The sequence below is a fragment of the Oncorhynchus keta genome, chromosome 10 (assembly GCF_023373465.1).
Source record: "Oncorhynchus keta strain PuntledgeMale-10-30-2019 chromosome 10, Oket_V2, whole genome shotgun sequence".
Classification (NCBI taxonomy): Eukaryota; Metazoa; Chordata; class Actinopteri; order Salmoniformes; family Salmonidae; genus Oncorhynchus; species Oncorhynchus keta.
This window is the reverse complement of record NC_068430.1, coordinates 51,226,474-51,248,387: the sequence shown is the minus strand read 5'-3', so window position 1 is coordinate 51,248,387 and position 21,914 is coordinate 51,226,474. Positions and strand designations below refer to the sequence as shown.

Sequence of the window (21,914 nt, the reverse complement as noted above, 5' to 3'; positions counted from 1 at the left end):
TTTCCCCGAATATATAAATATGAAGCATCCCTTTGGCGTTTCCACTCACCACCAAATATGGTGATGAGAGGAAGCCCGGTAGTGGGAGAAGATCGCGCGAGGTGGATTTTGGCCGACACTATGCACATTTTCTCATCGTTGAATCTCAATACAGTTTTCTTTTCCTAAAACAAAAAATGTACTTTACCCTTAGCCAACGTGTAAAAATTGCGTTGTTTATGAGTATAAGGCCGGATTGAGTTATATCACTGCATCTCAGTGCTAGAGGCATCACTACAGACCCTGGTTCGATTTCAGGCTGTATCTCAACCGTTCGTGTTTGGGAGTCCCCCCCCTTATCAATCTACCAAATGCAAAAACAGGTTTTTAGAAATTTTTGCAAATTAGACGTTTTTATTAATTTAACTAGGCAAGTCAGTTAAGAACACATTCTTATTTACAATGACAGCCCACCCCCGCCAAACCCGGACAACGCTGGGCTAATTGTGCGCCGCCCTATGGGACTCCCATTCACGGCCAGATGTGGTTCAGCCTGGAATCAAACCAGGGACTGTAGTGCCGCCTCCTGCTTTGAGATGCAGTGCCTTAGACCAAATCTTGTTTCTTATGATCAGTCTTTAAGTGTCTTTTGGCCAACTCCAAGTGGTCTGTTGTGCCTTTTGCTGAGGAGTGGCTTTCGTCTGGCCACTCTACCATAAAGGCCTGATTGATGGAGTTCTTCCAGGAGGACTCCACCAATCTCCACAGAGGAACTCTGGAGCTCCGTCAGAGTGTAGAAAAATCTCAAAGATAATCAATGGAAACAGGATGCACCTGAGCTCAATTTTAAGCATCTTAACATATTTGCATAAGTATTTTCTATTAAAACAGTTTTTTTATGTTTACAAAAATGTAAAAAAAAAAAACTTTGACATTGTCATTATGGGATATTGTGTGTAGAACAATTTTATTTAACTAGGAAAGTCAGTTAAGAACAAATTCTTATTTACAATTACGGCTTACCCCAGCCAAACCCTAACGACGCTGGACCAATTGTGCGCCACCATATGGGACTCCCAATCACGGCTGGTTGTGACAGAGCCAAGAATCGAACCAGGGTCTGTAGTGACTCCTCTAGCACGGAGATGCAGTGCCTTAGACCGCTGTACCACTCGGAAGGAAAACCAGTAATTTAATAAGTTTTAGAATAAGGCTGTAACAAACAAAATGTGGAAAAAGTAAAAGGGTCTGAATAGTTTCCAAATGCTCTGTAAGAGGAATGGAAAAACTATGGCAAAATGTATCTAATATTTTAAAGTCTGTGAGAGCTGTTCAAATTATGGTTCAAAGCCCAGATAGGTAAGCATCTTGAAGATAGCCTAAAAACTTACTACGGTGTTCTAGTTTATTAGAAATCCAAGTAACATACATGGTTTGACACATTTTACTGGGAGCAAATGTGATTCGGCGCATCTCTATGCTGGTTCCAATGGAGATCATGTCACAACATTGATCATTTACTCAGAGGGAACTAGGAAAAATAATGAATTCAGCATTCACATTCTCCTGATTCTTGCCCATAGGAATCACATTGAGAAAAACATTTATGGTATTAGATGCTCTACAGACAATAAATGGCCATAAGAGTAAACCGATAGGGATAAATTAATGTATTCATACTCATCCTTTATGTAAAAAGTCTATGAACGGATTAAAGAATACAAATATATTTCTTATGATTTAAGGTGTCAGAAATGTCATGCAAAATCAATTCCAAACATAAAATATGCTCTTACCAGAACAAAAAAAGAGAATTATAAAAATAAAACTCTAGTAATTTTGCTGGTTACACCTTAAGCATTAATAACGCAATCATAGACACGTCTACTTTTACATACAATATATATATTTCTTTTAATAACACTTTGGTTTAGTTTAAAACAATTTATATGTAATAAACTGTATAATACAAACAGATTTCTTAAATTATGTTAAATTAACTCAAATAAAAAAATTAGGGATAAACAGACAGCACAATTATTTTTGCTATCAGAGTTCAATACAATTGTGTAGCAGAGAAAAATAACATACTTCATACCAATTTTCTCTACAATATCTACACTTTGTTTTGCTGGTGACAGAAACATACTAGGATGAGGGTATGTGACTGGTGCTCGACGCTCAAATGACAAAGAATGAATGGCTAGTTTGTCTCCAGGTTCTTGGGCACGATGCCAGGCTTACTGTAGTAAGTATTATGTTCAAAGAGCAAGACGACCATCATACATTTGCAACAGCATAAACAGAACCTTGCCTTAACCTCCAGCCCCATGCCTAATTAATTCTCTATAAAAACCAAAATCCTAAGTATATACAAATGGGGCAAAGGCAAGTGAAGATTTCTAGTAAGAAACTTATGCCTAAACCCATTGTACAAGCATTCAGGCTATAGATAAGAATATATGCTGAGATGGCATAGTAGTGCGTGAGGATCATAGTTTACAAGGACAGAGACAATTAGTCATATAATGACGAATTGTATAATAAACATTTGTATCTTCTCATTTATTTCTCCATTTATTCTCTCGGCTAGATGACTGAGGCCGAGGTGAGTCGCTTTGGCTGCATCCCTAATGGCATGCATCCCTAATGGCACCGTATTCCCTATATAGTGCACTACTTTTGACCAGAGCCCTATAAGCCCTAGTCAAAAGTAGTGCACTACATAGGGAAGATAGTGCCATGTGGGACGCATCTGAGACCTTCCGTTTTGTCATTTAAAAATGTACATTCATTGTGCTGCCCAGTGATGCGTTCTAATGTCATACTGGTGTAAACATGTAAAAATTGAGATCGGAGGGGTTAAAAACAACATAACTATTTTATGTTTCCATGCCATACCACGCACTACAATGTGAAAATAACACAACCAGGTTGAACACAATCACAGAATATGTTTTACGAGGGTATAATTTACATCAGGTATTATTACATTTAGTACTTTACCATATTTTTTTATAGACGTGGATAGGGTTATAAGCAAAGGCACGTACTGTATTTTGCTCAACAAGCCAGGTCAACAAACACAGCGCAGGGGGAAAGGCATAGTAATTCAGCTGTTGCTCGAGCCAACGCTTACCAATGGTTTACAACATTTTGCCATTGTAAGATGTATTAATGGCCTGTATTTGCATTTATTGATTTTTGTATTTATTTACTTTTTACAAAATTCCTCTAACTGCAGATATGGAAATGGTGTATTGGCCGATATGCAACTACTACTCTGTGGTATGTGTGACCTGCATAAAAATAGTCCACAAAGAAATGCAATGTCTTCAAAGCCCTCAATCTCTCTCGTTCAGTACCCTGAGGGTTTCCCAAACTCGATCCTGGGGCCCCCCTGGATGCCCATTTTAGTTTTCCCCCTAGCACTACACAGCTGATTTAAAACATCCAACTCCTCATGCTTTGTTTATTTGAATCACTGTGTACTGCTAGGGCAAAAACCTAGCTTGGGAAACCCTGCTCTAACTTACTGATGGCTGTCCTATGTACAATGATTGCCTCTAAATTATTTGTAGGCTTAAGGGGGTTAGAAACATAGCTGCCTTATCACCCAATGACACATCTCCCTTCTGTACCTATTAAGGGATAGAGAGGATTTTGGACAAACAAAACAAATCTTTTCCAAGGACCCACTTTTCAAATCCACACGTCAAAACCGACAACGAAATCCTGCTGTCCGGGAGCAGATCACAATGTATGTCCCAAATGGCACCCTATTCTCAGGGTCCCATTTTGTACGCACACTGCGGCAAAAGGCCAATGAACAAGGTATAGAATTACCCAATAATTACTGACAATGACAGCAACAATGATGGAAAAATAAATCCTAGTAAACCGCTACCACTAGCTACATTGATAAAAAGCAACGAGAGATACTATAGTAAATAACGACCAGAATCATAAAAACCTAGTAGAACTAATATTAAATAGTCGAGCCAGAGAAAGTAAACCTATTTTAGGGGAGAGGCCCTCCTTCGTAGGCTACCCAAGCCCCTGAGTAGTCCAGGGCCAAATCCTCACCCCACACTCTCTCAGCACCAGTTGTAGGGTCCCCATCCCCAAAACGCACCTTACTCTCACCCATGTCTCCTCCCTTGCTTTTAAAGGCTGGCTGCCTCGGAAGGTGGTGTAGTATTTTCCAGAGGACGACAAGAACTACTGCTGTTTTCCTGGCTAGCGGGTGATGTGTCCAAACTGGCCGATCGCTCAGGTGCCGTCTTGGCGGCAGTAGAGTCTTTGTTGCCAGACAACCCCGTACTGGCTGGGGAGGGCATAGTGGGCGCAGAGGAGGTGGAGGAGGGAACTGGGGAGCCGAATTTTCGCTGGGAGACCTGATACGCTGCTAGCAGCTCCTGGATGCGCTCCGGCGTGGGCTCCCACTTAGTGAAGCCGGCGTCATTTTGCAGGAAGATGATCACCGTGCCGTGAACTGCCTTGTAGTACATCTCCTCCCTGAGAGAGGAAGTGAGAAAGACATTTAAACTCCCTTCATACAGTGCAATTAGACTGCAACTATGCTAGTGTCCTATTTAGGGTGCATCCGGGAGAGTCCTTTTCGAAAGGGTACTTGGGCAGTGCCAAGTATAAAATGTGACTCATTTACCCAGCACAGGACAACGATTTAAGATCAAAGGCCTGATTACCTGCATGTCCACCAATGTTCTTTACATGTTGAAAACCCGTCGAAGCCTTAAGACCCGGATCAGTGAGCACCGCAGCAATATACGGACAGGTGAGACAAAAAATCTGGATGATTTAAAAATACACTGCTCAAAAAATTAAAGGGAACACTAAAATAACACATCCTAGATCTGAATGAATGAAAAATTATTATTAAATACTTTTTTCTTTACATAGTTGAATGTGCTGACAACAAAATCACACAAAAATGATCAATGTAAATCAAATTTATCAACATTTACATTTACATTTACGTCATTTAGCAGACGCTCTTATCCAGAGCGACTTACAAATTGGTGCATACACCTTATGACATCCAGTGGAACAGCCACTTGCATCTAAATCTTATTGGGGGGGGGGGGTGAGAAGGATTACTTACCCTTACTTACCCTATCCTAGGTATTCCTTGAAGAGGTGGGGTTTCAGGTGTCTCCGGAAGGTGGTGATTGACTCCGCTGTCCTGGCGTCGTGAGGGAGTTTGTTCCACCATTGGGGGGCCAGAGCAGCGAACAGTTTTGACTGGGCTGAGCGGGAACTGTACTTCCTCAGTGGTAGGGAGGCGAGCAGGCCAGAGGTGGATGAACGAAGTGCCCTTGTTTGGGTGTAGGGCCTGATCAGAGCCTGGAGGTACTGAGGTGCCGTTCCCCTCACAGCTCCGTAGGCGAGCACCATGGTCTTGTAGCGGATGCGAGCTTCAACTGGAAGCCAGTGGAGAGAGCGGAGGAGCGGGGTGACGTGGAGAGAACTTGGGAAGGTTGAACACCAGACGGGCTGCGGCGTTCTGGATGAGTTGTAGGGGTTTAATGGCACAGGCAGGGAGCCCAGCCAACAGCGAGTTGCAGTAATCAAGACGGGAGATGACAAGTGCCTGGATTAGGGACCTGCGCCGCTTCCTGTGTGAGGCAGGGTCGTACTCTGCGGATGTTGTAGAGCATGAACCTACAGGAACGGGACACCGCCTTGATGTTAGTTGAGAACGTCAGGGTGTTGTCCAGGATCACGCCAAGGTTCTTAGCGCTCTGGGAGGAGGACACAATGGAGTTGTCAACCGTGATGGCGAGATCATGGAACGGGCAGTCCTTCCCCGGGAGGAAGAGGAGCTCCGTCTTGCTGAGGTTCAGCTTGAGGTGGTGATCCGTCATCCACACTGATATGTCTGCCAGACATGCAGAGATGCGATTCGCCACCTGGTCATCAGAAGGGGGAAAGGAGAAGATTAATTGTGTGTCGTCTGCATAGCAATGATAGGAGAGACCATGTGAGGTTATGACAGAGCCAAGTGACTTGGTGTATAGCGAGAATAAGAGAGGGCCTAGAACAGAGCCCTGGGGGACACCAGTGGTGAGAGCGTGGTGAGGAGACAGATTCTCGCCACGCCACCTGGTAGGAGCGACCTGTCAGGTAGGACGCAATCCAAGCGTGGGCTGCGCCGGAGATGCCCAACTCGGAGAGGGTGGAGAGGAGGATCTGATGGTTCACAGTATCGAAGGCAGCCGATAGGTCTAGAAGGATGAGAGCAGAGGAGAGAGAGTTAGCTTTAGCAGTGCGGAGCGCCTCCGTGATACAGAGAAGAGCAGTCTCAGTTGAATGACTAGTCTTGAAACCTGACTGATTTGGATCAAGAAGGTCATTCTGAGAGAGATAGAGGTAGAGCTGGCCAAGGACGGCACGCTCAAGAGTTTTGGAGAGAAAAGAGAGAAGGGATACTGGTCTGTAGTTGTTGACATCGGAGGGATCGAGTGTAGGTTTTTTCAGAAGGGGTGCAACTCTCGCTCTCTTGAAGACGGGAGGGACGTAGCCAGCGGTCAGGGATGAGTTGATGAGCGAGGTGAGGTAAGGGAGAAGGTCTCCGGAAATGGTCTGGAGAAGAGAGGAGGGGATAGGGTCAAGCGGGCAGGTTGTTGGGCGGCCGGCCGTCACAAGACGCGAGATTTCATCTGGAGAGAGAGGGAGAAAGAGGTCAGAGCATAGGGTAGGGCAGTGTGAGCAGAACCAGCGGTGTCGTTTGACTTAGCAAACGAGGATCGGATGTCGTCGACCTTCTTTTCAAAATGGTTGACGAAGTCATCTGCAGAGAGGGAGGGGGGGGAGGATTCAGGAGGGAGGAGAAGGTGGCAAAGAGCTTCCTAGGGTTAGAGGCAGATGCTTGGAATTTAGAATGGTAGAAAGTGGCTTTAGCAGCAGAGACAGAGGAGGAAAATGTAGAGAGGAGGGAGTGAAAGGATGCCAGGTCCGCAGGGAGGCGAGTTTTCCTCCATTTCCGCCGGCTGCCCGGAGCCCTGTTCTGTGAGCTCGCAATGAGTCGTCGAGCCACGGAGCGGGAGGGGAGGACCGAGCCGGCCTGGAGGATAGGGGACATAGAGAGTCAAAGGATGCAGTAAGGGAGGAGAGGAGGGTTGAGGAGGCAGAATCAGGAGATAGGTTGGAGAAAGTTTGAGCAGAGGGAAGAGATGATAGGATGGAAGAGGAGAGAGTAGCGGGGGAGAGAGCGAAGGTTGGGACGGCGCGATACCATCCGAGTAGGGGCAGTGTGGGAAGTGTTGGATGAGAGCGAGAGGGAAAAGGATACAAGGTAGTGGTCGGAGACTTGGAGGGGAGTTGCAATGAGGTTAGTGGAAGAACAGCATCTAGTAAAGATGAGGTCAAGCGTATTGCCTGCCTTGTGAGTAGGGGGAAGGTGAGAGGGTGAGGTCAAAAGAGGAGAGGAGTGGAAAGAAGGAGGCAGAGAGGAATGAGTCAAAGGTAGACGTGGGGAGGTTAAAGTCGCCCAGAACTGTGAGAGGTGAGCCGTCCTCAGGAAAGGAGCTTATCAAGGCATCAAGCTCATTGATGAACTCTCCGAGGAACCTGGAGGGCGATAAATGATAAGGATGTTAAGCTTGAAAGGGCTGGTAACTGTGACAGCATGGAATTCAAAGGAGGCAATAGACAGATGGGTAAGGGGAGAAAGAGAGAAAGACCACTTGGGAGAGATGAGGATCCCGGTGCCACCACCCCGCTGACCAGAAGCTCTCGGGGTGTGCGAGAACACGTGGGCGGACGAGGAGAGAGCAGTAGGAGTAGCAGTGTTATCTGTGGTGATCCATGTTTCCGTCAGTGCCAAGAAGTCAAGGGACTGGAGGGAGGCATAGGCTGAGATGAACTCTGCCTTGTTGGCCGCAGATCGGCAGTTCCAGAGGCTACCGGAGACCTGGAACTCCACGTGGGTCGTACGCGCTGGGAGGTCCAACCCATGGAGGTCTGGATTTGGAGTCACACTCAAAATTAAAGTGGAAAACTACACTACAGGCTGATCCAACTTTGATGTAATGTCCTTAAAACAAGTCAAAATGATGCTCAGTAGTGTGTGTGGCCTCCACGTGCCTGTATGACCTCCCTACAACACCTGGGCACGCTCCTGATGAGGTGGCGGATGGTCTCCTGAGGGATCTCCTCCCAGACCTGGATTAAAGCATCCGCCAACTCCTGGACAGTCTGTGGTGCAACGTGGCGTTGGTGGATGGAGCGAGACATGATGTCCCAGATGTGCTCAATTTCATTCAGGTCTGGGGAACGGGCGGGCCAGTCCATAGCATCAATGCCTTCCTCTTGCAGGAACTGCTGACACACTCCAGCCACATGAGGTCTAGCATTGTCCAAATCAGTCAGGTTTCAAGACTAGTCATTCAACTGAGACTGCTCTTCTCTGTATCACGGAGGCGCTCCGCACTGCTAAAGCTAACTCTCTCTCCTCTGCTCTCATCCTTCTAGACCTATCGGCTGCCTTCGATACTGTGAACCATCAGATCCTCCTCTCCACCCTCTCCGAGTTGGGCATCTCCGGCGCGGCCCACGCTTGGATTGCGTCCTACCTGACAGGTCGCTCCTACCAGGTGGCGTGGCGAGAATCTGTCTCCTCACCACGCGCTCTCACCACTGGTGTCCCCCAGGGCTCTGTTCTAGGCCCTCTCCTATTCTCACTATACACCAAGTCACTTGGCTCTGTCATAACCTCACATGGTCTCTCCTATCATTGCTATGTAGACGACACACAATTAATCTTCTCCTTTCCCCCTTCTGATGACCAGGTGGCAAATCGCATCTCTGCATGTCTGGCAGACATATCAGTGTGGATGACGGATCACCACCTCAAGCTGAACCTCGGCAAGACGGAGCTGCTCTTCCTCCCGGGGAAGGACTGCCCGTTCCATGATCTCGCCATCACGGTTGACAACTCCATTGTGTCCTCCTCCCAGAGCGCTAAGAACCTTGGCGTGATCCTGGACAACACCCTGTCGTTCTCAACTAACATCAAGGCGGTGGCCCGTTCCTGTAGGTTCATGCTCTACAACATCCGCAGAGTACGACCCTGCCTCACACAGGAAGCGGCGCAGGTCCTAATCCAGGCACTTGTCATCTCCCGTCTGGATTACTGCAACTCGCTGTTGGCTGGGCTCCCTGCCTGTGCCATTAAACCCCTACAACTCATTCAGAACGCCGCAGCCCGTCTGGTGTTCAACCTTCCCAAGTTCTCTCACGTCACCCCGCTCCTCCGCTCTCTCCACTGGCTTCCAGTTGAAGCTCGCATCCGCTACAAGACCATGGTGCTTGCCTACGGAGCTGTGAGGGGAACGGCACCTCAGTACCTCCAGGCTCTGATCAGGCCCTACACCCAAACAAGGGCACTGCGTTCATCCACCTCTGGCCTGCTCGCCTCCCTACCACTGAGGAAGTACAGTTCCCGCTCAGCCCAGTCAAAACTGTTCGCTGCTCTGGCTCCCCAATGGTGGAACACACTCCCTCACGACGCCAGGACAGCGGAGTCAATCACCACCTTCCGGAGACACCTGAAAACCCACCTCTTTAAGGAATACCTAGGATAGGATAAAGTAATCCTTCTCACCCCCCCCCCCCCCCCTTAAAAGATTTAGATGCACTATTGTAAAGTGGCTGTTCCACTGGATGTCATAAGGTGAATGCACCAATTTGTAAGTCGCTCTGGATAAGAGCGTCTGCTAAATGACTTAAATGTAATGTAAATGTAAAATGTCTTGCATTAGGAGGAACCCAGGGCCAACCGCACAAGCATATGGTCTCACAATGGGTCTGAGGATCTCATCTCGGTACCTAGTGGCAGTCAGGCTACCTCTGGCGAGCACATGGAGGCCCCCCAAAGAAATGCCACCCCACACCACGACTGACCCACCGCCAAACCGGTCATGCTGGAGGATGTTGCAGGCAGCAGAACGTTCTCCTCAGCGTCTCCAGACTGTCACGTGCTCAGTGTGAACCTGCTTTCATCTGTGAAGAGCACAGGGCACCAGTGGTGAATTTGCCCATCTTGGTGTTCTCTGGCAAATGCCAAACGTCCTGCACGGTGTTGGGTTGTAAGCACAATCCCCACCTGTGGACGTCGGGCCCTCATACCACCCTCATAGAGTCTGTTTCTGATTGATTGAGCAGACACATGCACATTTGTGGCCTGCTGGAGGTCATTTTGCAGGGCTCTGGCAGTGCTCCTCCTGCTCCTTCTTGCACAAAGGCGGAGGTAGCGGTCCTGTTGCTGGGTTGTTGCCATCCTACGGCCTCCTCCATGTCTCCTGATGTACTGGCCTGTCTCCTGGTAGCGCCTCGATGCTCTGGACACTACGCTGACAGACACAGCAAACCTTCTTGCCACAGCTCGCATTGATGTTCAATCCTGGATGAGCTGCACTACCTGAGCCACTTGTGTGGGTTGTAGACTCCGTCTCATGTTACCACTAGAGTGAAAGCACCTCCAGCATTCAAAAGTGACCAAAACATCAGCCAGGAAACATAGGAACTGAGAAGTGGTCTGTGGTCACCACCTGCAGAACCACTCCTTTATTGGGGGTGTCTTGCTAATTGCCTATAATTTCCACCTGTTGTCTATTCCATTTGCACAACAGCATGTGAAATTTATTGTCAATCAGTGTTGCTTCCTAAGTGCACAGTTTGATTTCACAGAAGTGTGGTTGACTTGGAGTTACATTGTGTTGTTTAAGTGTTCCCTTTATTTTTTGAGCAGTGTATGTACACACACACACACACACACACACACACACACACACACACACACACACACACACACACACACACACACACAGTTGAAGTCGGAAGGTTACATACACCCCATTCTTTTGGAGAGATTGGAAACCCAAATTGGTCTACACGGACAAGTTCTGGCCTGGTTTAGATCTTATCTGTCGGAAAGATAGCAGTTTGTCTCTGTGAATGGTTTGTCCTCTGACAAATCAACTGTAAATTTTGGTGTTCCTCAAGTTTCCGTTTTAGGACCACTATTGTTTTCACTATATATTTTACCTCTTGGGGATGTCATTCGAAAACATAATGTTAACTTTCACTGCTATGCGGATGACACACAGCTGTACATTTCAATGAAACATGGTGAAGCCCCAAAATTGCCCTCGCTAGAAGCATGTGTTTCAGACATGAGGAAGTGGATGGCTGCAAACTTTCTACTTTTAAACTCTGACAAAACAGAGATGCTTGTTCTAGGTCCCAAGAAACAAAGAGATATTCTATTGAATCTGACAATTAATATTAATGGTTGTACAGTCGTCTCAAATAAAACTGTGAAGGACCTTGGCGTTACTCTGGACCCTGATCTCTCTTTTGAAGAACATATCAAGTCTGTTTCAAGGACAGCTTTTTTCCATCTACGTAACATTGCAAAAATCAGAAACTTTCTGTCCAAAAATGATGCATAAAAATTCATCCATGCTTTTGTCACTTCTAGGTTAGACTACTGCAAAGCTCTACTTTCCGGATACCCGGATAAAGCACTAAATAAACTTCAGTTAGCAGCCGTATTTAGCACTAGAATCCTGACTTGAACCAAAAAATCTGATCATATTACTCCAGTGCTAGCCTCTCTACACTGGCTTCCTGTCAAGGCAAGTGCTGATTTCAAGGTTTTACTGCTAACCTACAAAGCATTACATGGGCTTGCTCCTACCTATCTCTCTGATTTGGTCCTGCCGTACATACCTACACGTACGCTACGGTCACAAGACGCAGGCCTCCTAATTGTCTCTAGAATTTCTAAGCAAACAGCTGGAGGCAGGGCTTTCTCCTATAGAGCTCAATTTTTATGGAACGGTCTGCCTACCCATGTGAGAGACGCAAACTCGGTCTCAACCTTTAAGTCTTTACTGAAGACTCATCTCTTCAGTGGGTCATATGATTGAGTGTAGTCTGGCCCAGGAGTGTGAAGGTGAACGGAAAGGCTCTGGAGCAACGAACCGCCCTTGTTCTCTCTGCCTGGCCGGTTCCCCTCTTTCCACTGGGATTCTCTGTCTCTAACCCTGTTACAGGGGCTGAGTCACTGGCTTACTAGGGCTCTTTCATACCATCCCTAGGAGGGGTGCGTCACTTGAGTGGGTTGAGTCACTGATGTGATCTTCCTGTCTGGGTTGTGCCGTGACGGAGATCTTTGTGGGCTATAGTCGGCCTGGTCTCAGGATGGTAAGTTGGTGGTTGAAGATATCCCTCTAGTGGTGTGGGGACTGTGCTTTGGCAAAGTGGGTGGGGTTATATCCTTCCTGTTTGGCCCTGTCCGGGGGTGTCATCGGATGGGGCCACAGTGTCTCCTGACCCCTCCTGTCTCAGCCTCCAGTATTTATGCTGCAGTAGTTTGTGTCGGGGGGATGGGGTCAGTTTGTTATATATGGAGTACTTCTCCTGTCCTATCCGGTGTCCTGTGTGAATTTAAGTATGCTCTCTCTAATTCTCTATTTCTCGCTCTCGGAGGACCTGAGCCCTAGGACCATGCCTCAGGACTACCTGGCATGTTGACTCCTTGCTGTCCCCAGTCCACCTGGCCGTGCTGCTGCTCCAGTTTCAACTGTTCTGCATGTGATTATTATTATTTGACCATGCTGGTCATTTATGAACATTTGAACATCTTGGCCATGTTCTGTTATAATCTCCACCCAGCAAAGCCAGAAGAGGACTGGCCACCCCACATAGCCTGGTTCCTCTCTAGGTTTCTTCCTAGGAAGTTTTTCAGAGCCACCGTGCTTCTTTCTACACCTGCATTGCTTGCTCGCTCATTGGGGTTTTAGGCTGGGTTTCTGTACAGCATTTTGAGATATCAGCTGATGTACGAAGGGCTATATAAATACATTTGATTTGACCGTCGCCAAATATATTTAAACTCAGTTTTTCACAATTCCTGACATTTAATCCTAGTTATAATTCAGGTCAGTCTCAGGTCAGTTAGGATCACTTCATTTTAAGAATGTGAAATGTCAATAGTAACGATAATAATTTCTTTCTGCTTGTATTTCTTTCATCACATTCCCAGTGGGTCAGAAGTTTACATACACTCAATTAGTATTTGGTAGCATTGCCTTTAAATTGTTTAACTTGGGTCAAACATTTTGGTTAGCCTTCCACAAGCTTCCGACAATAAGTTGTGTGAATTTTGTCTCATTCCTTCTGATGGAGCTGGTGTAACTGAGTCAGGTTTGTTGGCCTCCTTGCTCACACATGCCTTTTCAGTTCTGCCCACAATTTTTCTATAGGATTGAGGTCAGGGCTTTGTGATGGCCACTCCAATACCTCGACTTTGTTGTCCTAAAGCCATTTTGTCCACAACTGTGGAAGTATGCTTGGGGTCATTGTCCATTTGGAAGACACATTTGCGACCAAGCCTTAACTTCCTGACCGATGTCTTGAGATGTTGCTTCAATATATCCACAATTTTCCTTCCTCATGTCATCTATTTTGTGAAGTGTACCAGTCCCTCCTGCAGCAAAGCAGCCCCACAACATGATGCTTCCACCCCCATGCATCACGGTTGGGATGTAGTTCTTCAGTTTGCAAGCCTCCCCCTTTTCAACCAAACATAACTATGGTCATTATGGCCAAACAGTTCTATTTTTGTTTCATCAGACCAGAGGACATTTCTCCAAATGTGCAGTTGAAAACTATAGTCTGGCTTTTTTAATGGCGGTTTTGGACCAGTGGCTTCTTCCTTGCTGAGTGACCTTTCAGGTTATGTCGATATAGGACTCGTTTTACTGTGGATATAGATACTTTTGTACCGGTTTCCTCCAGCATCTTCACACGGTCCTTTGCTGTTGTTCTGGGATTGATTTTCACTTTTCACACCAAAGTACGTTCATCTCTAGGAGACAGAACACGTCTCATTCCTGAGCAGTATGACGGCTGCGTGGTCCCATGGCGTTTATACTTGCATACTATTGTTTGTACAGATGAACGTGGTACCTTCAGGCATTTGGAATTTGCTCCCAAGGATGAACCAGACTTGTGGAGGTCTACAAAGTTCTTAGCTGATTTATTTGGATTTTCCCATGATGTCAAGCAAAGAGGCACTGAGTTTGAAGGTAGGCCTTGAAATACATCCACAGGTACACCCCCAACTGAGTCAAATTATATCAATTAGCCTATCAGAAACTTCTAAAGCCATCACATCATTTTCTGGAATTTTCCAAGCTGTTTAAAGGCACTTAGTGTATGTCAATTTCTGACCCACTGGAATTGTGATGCAGTGAATTATAAGTGAAATAATCTGTCTGTAAACAATTGTTGGGAAAATTACTTGTGTCACGCACAAAGTAGATGTCCTAACTGACTTGCCAAACCTATAGTTTGTTAAAAAGACATGTGTGGAGTGGTTGAAAAACGAGTTTTAATGACTCTAACCTAAGCGTATGTAAACTTCCGACTTCTACTGTATATTAGGACCTTCCCCCCGACTGGGATATGGATGCCTGATGAAGACCTGAAGGTCGAAATGTTATAATAAAATCACCTGGCCACATGACCAGCAGTGTGCAGCGTTTTCCTTTTTATTTGTATAAATTCATCTACAATTCCAGCACCTGCAAAGAGTACCTGGATGTGCGCATGTTCTTCAGCTTATGTATCACAATACAACCATACTTGATTTTCCATGGCATAAAAAGAAGCCATGAAATAGACAACACCATTTGGTTCTGTCAAATATTGTGTGCCATAGGTTGGAAAATAAACAAACGTGACAACACAAGACTTTGTTTCCAGCATAAGGACAGTTTTCATCAAGAAATTAAGTCTGCTTCATATTTTGTTTCCTTGCCATGATACTTCTAAGTAGCACGATACTGGTATCTTGACAACCCTAGTCAGAACAATGGAAGTGATTCTACAGTGTTGGACACTCACTTCTTGCAGATGTGCTGCGAGCCGCTGCGGTACTCGTGCTCAAAGGCGGGCACCGACATATGATGGCGGAGGAAGGCGCTGGTCTCCATGCGGTTGAGGGCCGGGGTCAGCGGATCTCGCCACTCCGGGACAAAGATGATGAAGGACAGGGGCTCACTGGACTTCTCCAGTAGTTCCTACAGGACACAGTACATTATTCAATAAAATCTCTCCCTGGTATTTAAAAGGAAACTGGAAAATGAAAGTCCTGCAGATTTTCTCCTGATACATAGTGGGATCTAAACAGATGGCGTGGTTCATGGACTCAGAACACTTTTGAAGTACACACATATTGGAAAACTTTGAGTGGTAAATGTTCAGTTTAAATGCGTTTCAAGTTCTAATGTCACATGCACAAGCACAGTGAAATAACTTTCTTACAAGCGCTAACTTAATACTACATTATAACAAGGTGGAACAAAAAATACACAAGCTAAAAATAAGAACAAGATCAAGTCAGGTCAAGACCCTTGTGAGGACAATGAGCATGCAGAAGAGCTTCCCTGAGACGGTTTCTTGAGAGTTTGCGCAAAAATTGTTAAGTTTCAAACCCACAGTTTCATCAGCTGTCCAGGTGGCTGGTCTCAGATGATCCCGCAGGTGAAGAAGCCAGATGTGGAGGTCCTGGGCTGGCGTGGTTAAATGTGGTCTGCGGTTATGAGGCCGGTTGGAAATACTGCCAAATTCTTTTAAACGATGTTGGAGGCAGCATATGGTAGAGAAATGAACATAAAATTCTAGCAACAGCTCTGGTGGACCTTCATGCAGTCAGCATGCCAACTCCACGCTCCGTCAAAACTTGAGTCATCTGTGGCATTGTGTTGTGTGACAAAACTGCACATTTTAGAGTGGCCTTTTATTGTCCCCAGCATGAGGTGCACCTGTGTAATGATCGTGCTGTTTAATCAGCTTCTTGATATGCCACACCTGTCAGGGGAATGCTCCCTAACAGCGATGTAAACAAATTTGTTCCAAAAATTGGAGAGGAATAATATTTTTGTGCATGTGGAACATTTCTGAGATCTTTAATGTCAGCTTACGAAACCAACACTTTACATGTTGTGTTTATATTTATAAAATAAACAGTAGTTGCAGTGTATATGATGATTGCATGTCAGTGGGTGTGTGTAGAGTCAGTATAATTGTATCTGGATATTATGTGTGTGAACAAATTATGGAGTGAATGTTTGTATGTGTGTTGGATTATTAGTGTGCGTCGTGTGCAGGGACCTGTGAGTGTGCATGGAGACAGTGCAAAAATAAGACTAAAACAGAAAAGGTCAACTCAGATAGCCAATGTATACATTTTGTTAGCTATTTAGCAATGTTATGGCATGGGGATAAAAAAAGCCGTTCAGGAGCCTGTTGTCAGACTTGATGGACGGGTACCGCTTGCTGTGTGGAAGCAGAGAGAATGGCTTGGGTGGTTGGAGTCTAATGATTTTCTGGGCTTTCCTTCCACACTGCCTGATATAAAGGTCCTGGATGGCAGGGAGCTCAGCCATAGTGATGCGATCGAGGGCAGTGCTATTGCCATACCAAGCAGTGATGCAGCTAGTCAAGATGGTACAGCTGTAGAACTTTGAGGGCCCATGGCAAACCTTTTCAACCTCCTGAGGGAGTTGATTGTGCGAGTGGGCCATTTTAAGTTCTTAGCGATTAGGACAGAGGAACTTAAAGCTCTCGACCTGCTCCACTGCAGTCCCGTCGATGTGGTAGAAGCGTGCTCTCCCCCCCTTTCCTGTAGTCCACGATCAGCTCCTTGGTCTTACTGATGTTGAGGGAGAGGTTGTTGTTCCGGCTCCACACTGCCAGGTCACTGACCACCTCTCTGTAGGTTGTATCGTCGGCGCCAGTCACAAAACCGGTGATTGTCAAGCAAATAACCGTCGGTCTCAGAGTAATTGACCGTCAATTAAATACATTTAGCATTTCCTGGCTTCCACATAGCCTACAAGCCACTGATGCAGACCTTTGGAACATCTACATTTTAAAGTCTAAAACATCCATATAATATAGCCTACACCTTCACAATAAATCCATTATTTATTTTAGACCAGTCTAAAGAAGCATGATATGAAGAAAATGTAGTCTATTTCAGAAGAACAGAATAGCATAATCTGAGTTGTCCTTATGTTAGGTCCTGATCTGGCAATGCCATGTGGCTGTGGACTACACTAGTTCATTTAGCAGACACAATTTGGTTAGAATTCCGTGGCATTATTTTATAGTATGAAGAATACAATTGAACAAAGCTGAATAAAATAGAAAGGATATTTTCTCCAAAGGAAATGAGGGAGTGTGCACATACGGCTATTCTGTGTTGAGCAGTCAACAAAGAAATAGCTATTACAATATACTCAATTTAGAGTTATTAATGTAACTTTAGTTGTTCTGCAACTGTTGGACTATATGTTTGGATTTTTAATACATCGTAAGGCTGCATGATGCGACTGAATTTTTGAAAAAAGTTGCTTGAAAAGGTATGAGCTATGCTTTGTTTTTTTACGCAGGCTGTACACACTACATCAGTCTCTTATTCACAATTTGACAAGCACATGATAATTCCTAGAATTTCACTGTGACATCCTGTGTGTGGCCGTAATGCACCCTAAAAAAAAGTGACCAGTGGCCGTTGTGCCCTTCTCCCCGAGTGCTCCGAATCACCTCTCACTCACATGGCTCTCCACCATGGGATCGAGTCAGCCAACAAGATGAGTAGGCCTAATGAACAGCAAAGCACTTGCCTATGTCAATCTACCATCGCCCATAATACAAAAGTCAACCTATTCTATTCTGTGCGAGAAATACATATTCCAAACATAGTCTGGGATAGTTGTGGGATGAGATAGATCCAAAATGAATACAACTACTTGCATCAAAATATTTTTTTTTAACGCAATGTGGCTGACGCAACAGATCAGCACGTTTAGCTTAAAATGTTGATAAACTATTAGGCTATTTCTTCAAATTTTAATTGCAGCATTGCGCACATGGCAGTAGGCTAAAAGCGCAAATCTTCCACTGACGGAAAACATCCATTATCAAAAGTTACTGCAAATGCAATCATGCATGTACAGTGGTTGCTCCACTAAAAGATTTGTGATTATGCTGCGGGACTTAGACGTAATTTGTGGTTCAGTACGGTACCCTGCGTCACAACTTCATTGCTCCAGACCAGCGCAAGGGGGAGTTAGAGCACTGACTATGCTTTTGGATCCTACTGTGTCTCTGACAACGAATGCATTTAAATAGAAACTGATAATTGTGCATGACTTCAGTATTACTTACTAAAACGGTTGTTACACTAAGTTTATTTTTTTTAAAATTTTGTTCGGATTATTCTGCTCTTACTGTAGTATTGTAGCCCACTCCCGACCGGTCACGTTGTACAGCGCCTGAGTGGTGCAACGGTCCAAGACACAGCATCACAGTGCAAGCTGTGTTGCTACAGATGCTGGTTCTATAACAGTGCCGGTCTCGACTTGGAGACCCATGAGATGACTGTAGGTTTTGGATTCTCTCCCTCTAAAAGCACCAGTGACTAGATCAATAAAAAAGTGGTCAGATGAAGCAGATGCTAAGCTACAGGACTGTTTTGCTAGCACAGACTGGAATATGTTCCGGCATTCCTCCAATGACATTGAGGAGTACACCACATCGGTCATTGGCTTCATCAATAAGTGCATCGATGATGTCATCCCCACAGTGACCCCACAGTACGTACATACCCCAACTAGAAGCCATGGATTACAGGCAACATCCGCACTGAGCTAAAGGCTAGAGCTGCCACTTTCAAGGAGCGGGAATCTAACCCAAGAGCTTATAAGAAATCGCGCTATGCCCTCCGATGAACCATCAAACAGGCAAAGCATCAATACAGGACTAACACTGAGACGTACTACACCGGCTCTGATGCCCGTCGGAAGTGGCAGGGCCTGCAAACAATTACAGACTACAGAGGGAAGCACAGCCAAGAGCTGCCCAGTGACACGAGCCTACCGGACGAGCTAAACTACTTCTATGCTCGCGTCGAGGCAAATAACACTGAAACAGGCATGACAGCACCAGCTGTTCCGGAAGACTGCGGAGAGCGGGATCACACAGCTGGTGTGAGTAAGACCTTTAGACAGGTCAACATTCACAAGGCCGCAGGGCCAGGCAGATTACCAGGACATGTACTGTGAGCATGCGCTGACCAACTAGCAAGTGTCTTCACTGACATTTTCAACCTCTCCCTGTCCGAGTCTGTAGTACCAACATGTTTAAAGCAGACCACCATAGTGCCTGTGCCCAAGAACACTAAGGTAACCTGTCTAAATGACTACCGACCCATAACACTCACGTCTGTAGCCTGAAGTGCTTTGAAAGGCTCACATCAACACCATCATCCCAAAAACAAGCAGGTTGAGAGCTTCAAGTTACTTGGTGTCCACATCGCCAACAAACTAAAATGGTGCAAGCACACCATGACAGTCATGAAGTGGGCACGACAAAACCTATTCCGCCTCAGGAGACAATATGAAGCCTTGGTTTCATGCATGTCAACATCAGAAGCCTCCTCCCTAAGTTTGTTTTACTCACTGCTTTAGCACACTCTGCTAACCCTGATGTCCTTGCCGTGTCTGAATCCTGGCTCAGGAAGGCCACCAAAAATTCAGAGATTTCCATACCCAACTATAACATCTTCCGTCAAGATAGAACTGCCAAAGGGGGAGGAGTTGCAGTCTACTGCAGAGATAGCCTGCAAAGTAATGTCATACTTTCCAGGTCCATACCCAAACAGTTCGAACTACTAATTCTGAAAATTACTCTCTCCAATAAGTCTCTCACTGTTGCCACCTGCTACCGACCCCCTTCAGCTCCCAGCTGTGCCCTGGACACCATTTGTGAATTGATTGCCCCCCATCTAGCTTCAGAGTTTGTTCTGTTAGGTGACCTAAACTGGGATATGCTTAACACCCCGGCAGTCCTACAATCTAAGCTCGATACCCTCAATCTCACACAAATCATCAAGGAACCCACCAGGTACAACCCTAACTCTGTAAGCAAGGGCACCCTCATAGACGTCATCCTGACCAACTGGCCCTCCAAATACACCTCCGCTGTCTTCAACCAGGATCTCAGCGACCACTGCCTCATTGCCTGTATCCGCTACGGTGCCGCAGTCAAACGACCACCCCTCATCACTGTCAAACGCTCCCTAAAACACTTCTGTGAGCAGGCCTTTCTAATCGACCTGGCCCAGGTATCCTGGAAGGACATTGACCTCATCCCGTCAGTTGAGGATGCCTGGTCATTCTTTAAGAGTAACTTCCTCACCATTTTAGATAAGCATGCTCCGTTCAAAAAATGCAGAACTAAGAACAGATACAGCCCTTGGTTCACTCCAGACCTGACTGCCCTCGACCAGCACAAAAACATCCTGTGGCGGACTGCAATAGCATCAAACAGTCCCCGCGATATGCAACTGTTCAGGGAAGTCAGGAACCAATACACGCAGTCAGTCAGGAAAGCTAAGGCCAGCTTCTTCAGGCAGAAGTTTGCATCCTGTAGCTCCAACACCAAAAAGTTCTGGGACACTGTGAAGTCCATGGAGAACAAGAGCACCTCCTCCCAGCTGCCCAGTGCACTGAGGCTAGGGAACACGGTCACAGCCGACAAATCCATGATTATCGAAAACTTCAACAAGCATTTCTCAACGGCTGGCCATGCCTTCCGCCTGGCTACTCCTACCTCGGCCAACAGCTCCAGCCCCCCCGCAGCTCCTCGCCCAAGCCTCTCCAGGTTCTCCTTTACCCAAATCCAGATAACAGATGTTCTGAAAGAGCTGCAAAACCTGGACCCGTATAAATCAGCTGGGCTTGACAATCTGGACCCTCCATTTCTGAAACTATCCGCCGCCATTGTCGCAACCCCTATTACCAGCCTGTTCAACCTCTCTTTCATATCGTCTGAGATCCCCAAGGATTGGAAAGCTGCTGCAGTCATCCCCCGCTTCAAAGGGGGAGACACCCTGGACCCAAACTGTTACAGACCTATATCCATTCTGCCCTGCCTATCTAAGGTCTTCGAAAGCCAAGTCAACAAACAGGTCACTGACCATCTCGAATCCCACCGTACCTTCTCCGCTATGCAATCTGGTTTCCGAGCCGGTCACGGGTGCACCTCAGCCACACTCAAGGTACTAAACGTCATCATAACCACCATCGATAAAAGACAGTACTGTGCAGCAGTCTTCATCGACCTTGCCAAGGCTTTCGACTCTGTCAATCACCAGATTCTTATCGGCAGACTCAGTAGCCTCGGTTTTTCGGATGACTGCCTTGCCTGGTTCACCAATTACTTTGCAGACAGAGTTCAGTGTGTCAAATCGGAGGGCATGCTGTCCGGTCCTCTGGCAGTCTCTATGGGGGTGCCACAGGGTTCAATTCTCGGGCCGACTCTTTTCTCTGTATATATCAATGAAGTTGGTCTTGCTGCGGGCGATTCCCTGATCCACCTCTACGCAGACGACACCATTCTATATACTTTCGGCCCGTCATTGGACACTGTGCTATCTAACCTCCAAACGAGCTTCAATGCCATACAACACTCCTTCCGTGGCCTCCAACTGCTCTTAAGCGCTAGTAAAACCAAATGCATGCTTTTCAACCGATCGCTGCCTGCACCCGCATGCCCGACTAGCATCACCACACTGGATGGTTCCAACCTTGAATATGTGGACACCTATAAGTACCTAGGTGTCTGGCTAGACTGCAAACTCTCCTTCCAGACCCATATCAAACATCTCCAATCGAAAATCAAATCAAGAGTCGGCTTTCTATTCCGCAACAAAGCCTCCTTCACTCACGCTGCCAAGCTTACCCTAGTAAAACTGACTATCCTACCGATCCTTGACTTCGGCGATGTCATCTACAAAATCGCTTCCAACACTCTACTCAGCAAACTGGATG

At 46.1% G+C, this 21,914-nt stretch overlaps 1 protein-coding gene across 3 annotated transcripts in view; it reads right to left on the bottom strand.

The window, feature by feature from the left end:
* Positions 1–1,634: 1,634 nt before the first annotated feature.
* Positions 1,635–21,914, bottom strand: part of LOC118388931 (mRNA (2'-O-methyladenosine-N(6)-)-methyltransferase-like) — a 46,990-nt gene continuing 26,710 nt past the window's right edge. For all 3 annotated transcript variants that reach the window (XM_035778536.2, XM_035778539.2, XM_035778540.1), the window contains 2 exons: positions 14,920–15,095; positions 1,635–4,497 (listed from right to left, as the gene is read on the bottom strand). In XM_035778536.2, the coding sequence (XP_035634429.1) occupies positions 4,146–4,497; positions 14,920–15,095 (528 nt within the window). In that variant the 3' untranslated portion in view covers positions 1,635–4,145. The remainder of the gene's footprint in view (positions 4,498–14,919; positions 15,096–21,914) is intronic.